This window comes from Pterocles gutturalis, unplaced genomic scaffold (genome assembly GCF_000699245.1).
Source record: "Pterocles gutturalis isolate BGI_N339 unplaced genomic scaffold, ASM69924v1 scaffold53336, whole genome shotgun sequence".
NCBI lineage: Eukaryota > Metazoa > Chordata > Aves > Pterocliformes > Pteroclidae > Pterocles > Pterocles gutturalis.
In genome coordinates this window covers 1-3,210 of record NW_010099816.1, presented here as the reverse complement: position 1 = coordinate 3,210, position 3,210 = coordinate 1, and the positions used below count along the sequence as shown (strand labels likewise).

Genomic DNA, 3,210 nt, shown 5'->3' with positions numbered 1-3,210 from the left:
GCCTCTGCTTCCTCACCCGCGCAGACCGGGCCGTGCACTGTCCTGCTTCATGGACTTGCTTTGTCTAGTGTAAACTGAAGGAATCCAGATAGTTTGCAAGGGTTTAAGTTTCTTTGGCGTTGTGTTCGATCTGCACACAGCACGTCCAGGTCTGTGTTTTCTGTGTGTCAGATAGTGATTTTCTGGAAAGCAGAGGTAAGAGTCACTGATCTTTCGTTCTAATTTTGAACACATCACTGTGAGCGATTCTCTGTTATAGGAGCGAGACGATCATTGTCGCAGAGGAAACGAGGAGCGAAAGCAGAGATACACGTCAGAACAAGAGCACAGAAGAGAGAGGAGTAGTGATAGAGACAGACACAGAGACCGCTCAGACAGAAGGAAGAATTCAAGCGAAAGGCCCGGAGCTCGAGGCCACGAGCGAGAGAGAGACGTTCAGAACATCCGTGAGCAGCAAGCAGAGAGGGAGTTCTACAACGAGAGAAGACGAGAGCATCGACAGAATAACGAAGGCAGTGGTGGTGACCAGCATCCAGAGCTCAGGCAGTCTGATAGCAAACCTAAAGAAAAAGCTCCTGTAAACAAAGAGAAGCCAAGCTTTGAACTGTCTGGTGCGCTTCTGGAGGACACCAACACTTTCCGAGGTGTTGTGATTAAGTACAGCGAGCCCCCCGAAGCTCGCATTCCAAAGAAGCGGTGGCGCCTCTATCCCTTCAAAAACGACGAGTTTCTTCCCGTCATGTACATTCACCGGCAGAGCGCTTATCTGCTGGGCAGGCACCGCCGGATCGCGGATATCCCCATTGACCATCCCTCCTGCTCCAAGCAGCACGCGGTGTTTCAGTACCGGTGAGTATTACTCTGTCTGCTGGTGAAACGGGAGCGTTTAGGAGCTTGGGAAGGGAAAAAAAAAACCAAACCAAACAAACCCACTGGACATGCAGAGTTGAGAGGGACTAGTTTGCTGTAAGTACCCTAGAGAGAGATGGAATTTGTGTTTGACTGCTGCGTGTCATCCTGGCAGTGAACAAAAACGCCGGTAACTCCTCTCGTTTAACCACAAGCAGCTGTTTAGTAAGACACGGGACACAGCGGGTTAAACACAGGGCTGCGCGTGGCAGTGAACTGGCAGGGGTGATGGGTAGTGAAAGTGTTTCAAGGAGAGGTTCTTTCATTTGTCCTTTGAGCTCCTCTGAAGCAGCAGGAGTTGGGTGCTGCCGGAGACAAAGCTGCTCTCGTAGGGAACAGTCATCTGCTCTGTTCCAGGAGTCACTGTGGTGTATCCTCCAGAGTTCTCGGAGGTGATGCTGCCTGTCAGGGCCTGTCGGTCCCGTGCAGTTTCCCGTTGCTCTCGTCAGACTGTTCAGATCTCTGCGAGCACAGACTACTGCTGACCGCACCGGGGCCCGTGCTGAACAGTCCCTTTGCTTCGGGAGCACGTTTCCTGTCTCGCTGCTGTGCCTGAGTTGGTGTTTCTTGTTTTGGCAGGCTGGTGGAGTACACTCGTGCCGACGGCACCGTTGGCCGCAGGGTGAGGCCCTACATCATTGACCTGGGCTCCGGGAACGGCACCTTCCTCAACAACCAGCGCATCGAGCCGCAGCGCTATTACGAACTCAAGGAGAAGGATGTGCTTGCAGCAGGGAATACGTGCTTCTCCACGAATCTTCAGATAAATCTGAGGCCAATGCAAAGGACGATGATGATGAGGAGGAGAAGGAGGAAGAGTCTGACAGTTAACAGATGAGGAGGAGACGGGGGGGGAGCAGGGGAGAGAAATTGTTTGCAGTTGAACGTGCGTTGGGATGTAAACATCGGAGCATCGCAGCACGGATGCCTCTTACTGCCTTAAAGTCCTTTTTCTGTTGCTGATCTGTTCTTGTAGTTTATTTTGGGGGACTTCACTGATTATTCATCTTTGATAGCTCTGCATATCAGGAAATACAGCTTTGGGGGGGCTTGTTTTCCCCCAACAAGCAGAAGAGCACCTGGATGTGAAAGCTCTGATGCTGGAAACTTTCAACAGCTGTTGAAAGACTGTCCTCTTCCAGGAGACGATGTAAAACAGAGATGGCATCTTCAAAATTATTTTTATTAACTGTTTTGTCATAGTCCTTTGAAAATGTTCCTGAACTGAAGTATCGGAAAGTCACCCGGTGCATTTTGTAACCAGTCTTGTTCGGTAGAGTTTCCCAAATTCCTTTCCCTGTTAGGAGCTCTAGATGGGAGAGTTCATAGACTCGCCACTGAAAAGGTGAAACGCTGCAGAGCCCCTCTTGGACTGGTCGGGGTGGGGAGTTCACCTGGTGATAACATTCGGGGAAGGGCACCTCACGGGAACACACCACCCGGCAGTTACAGTGCGATTGGAAGTAGAAGCGGGATGCTGCCTGGGAACGGAGGTGGCAGTACTGTGGTTTGGGGGCTGAGCTCTAGGTCCGGGTCTGCCTGTAGGTGTTGCAGCACACGATGCTGAAGCTGTTGAGTGTCTGAAGCTGGGGCCTTGGCTTCAGATGCCACCCTTGCCCCGTGAATAACTCCTTGGTTTTTGTTTGTATTCCACATAAATACCTTTCATGTGGTGACGTTGTAACCAGAGTTTGCACTATTTAAGTTTTGTTTTATGAAAAGCTATTCTGTCACCTGTTTAAAATAGCCGTCTCCCCTGTAAAAGAAAACAATGCTTTAGGAAGAAAGAAAACAATTCCACTCCCTGAGAGTACTTACCTCTTGTGTATTTCTGGATGTCTTCTCCCCATGTTTGCTTTATGCTGTAAGAGATGTACATTTTCTGCACTGTTGCTGGATGTGTGTCCTGTGGCCACAGCTCACCCCTGCTGTGTACACGAGTGTCGGGTGTTGTACACGCAGACTGAAACACAGGGGTGTAAATAGGGCATTGGTGGAGGTTTCAAACAGCGGGCGGAAGGGGAGGCTCTCCTTTATACACACCCGAGGGGTTTTTAAATAAAGAATTTGTAAATTTAGCCCTCACTACTTTCAGCTGCGATATTTTTCTAGAGTCACTTTTTTCCCCTTTATGTTCCTTAAAACAGAGGAGCTTTCCCTCATCATTTCAGCATTGAAGACACCAGATAAGTTTAAAAAAAAAGATAGAGGAGCGCCCGGTGCCCGGGAGAGGCTGTGAGCGCGCCGGGAGGGGCCGAGGGGCCCCGGCGCCTGGCCCGTGTCCGGGTGTTTGCCCCCGTG

At 50.5% G+C, this 3,210-nt stretch overlaps 1 protein-coding gene across 1 annotated transcript; it reads left to right on the top strand.

Annotated features, from left to right (window-relative positions):
• Positions 1 to 259: 259 nt before the first annotated feature.
• SNIP1 (Smad nuclear interacting protein 1) lies at positions 260 to 1,740 on the top strand (the record flags this gene model as incomplete). Its single annotated transcript, XM_010077234.1, is given in 3 exon segments — positions 260 to 849; positions 1,489 to 1,634; positions 1,637 to 1,740. Coding segments are annotated over 3 exon segments (840 nt in total), but the record flags the coding sequence as incomplete, so codon positions are not given.
• Between the last annotated feature and the right edge of the window lie 1,470 nt (positions 1,741 to 3,210).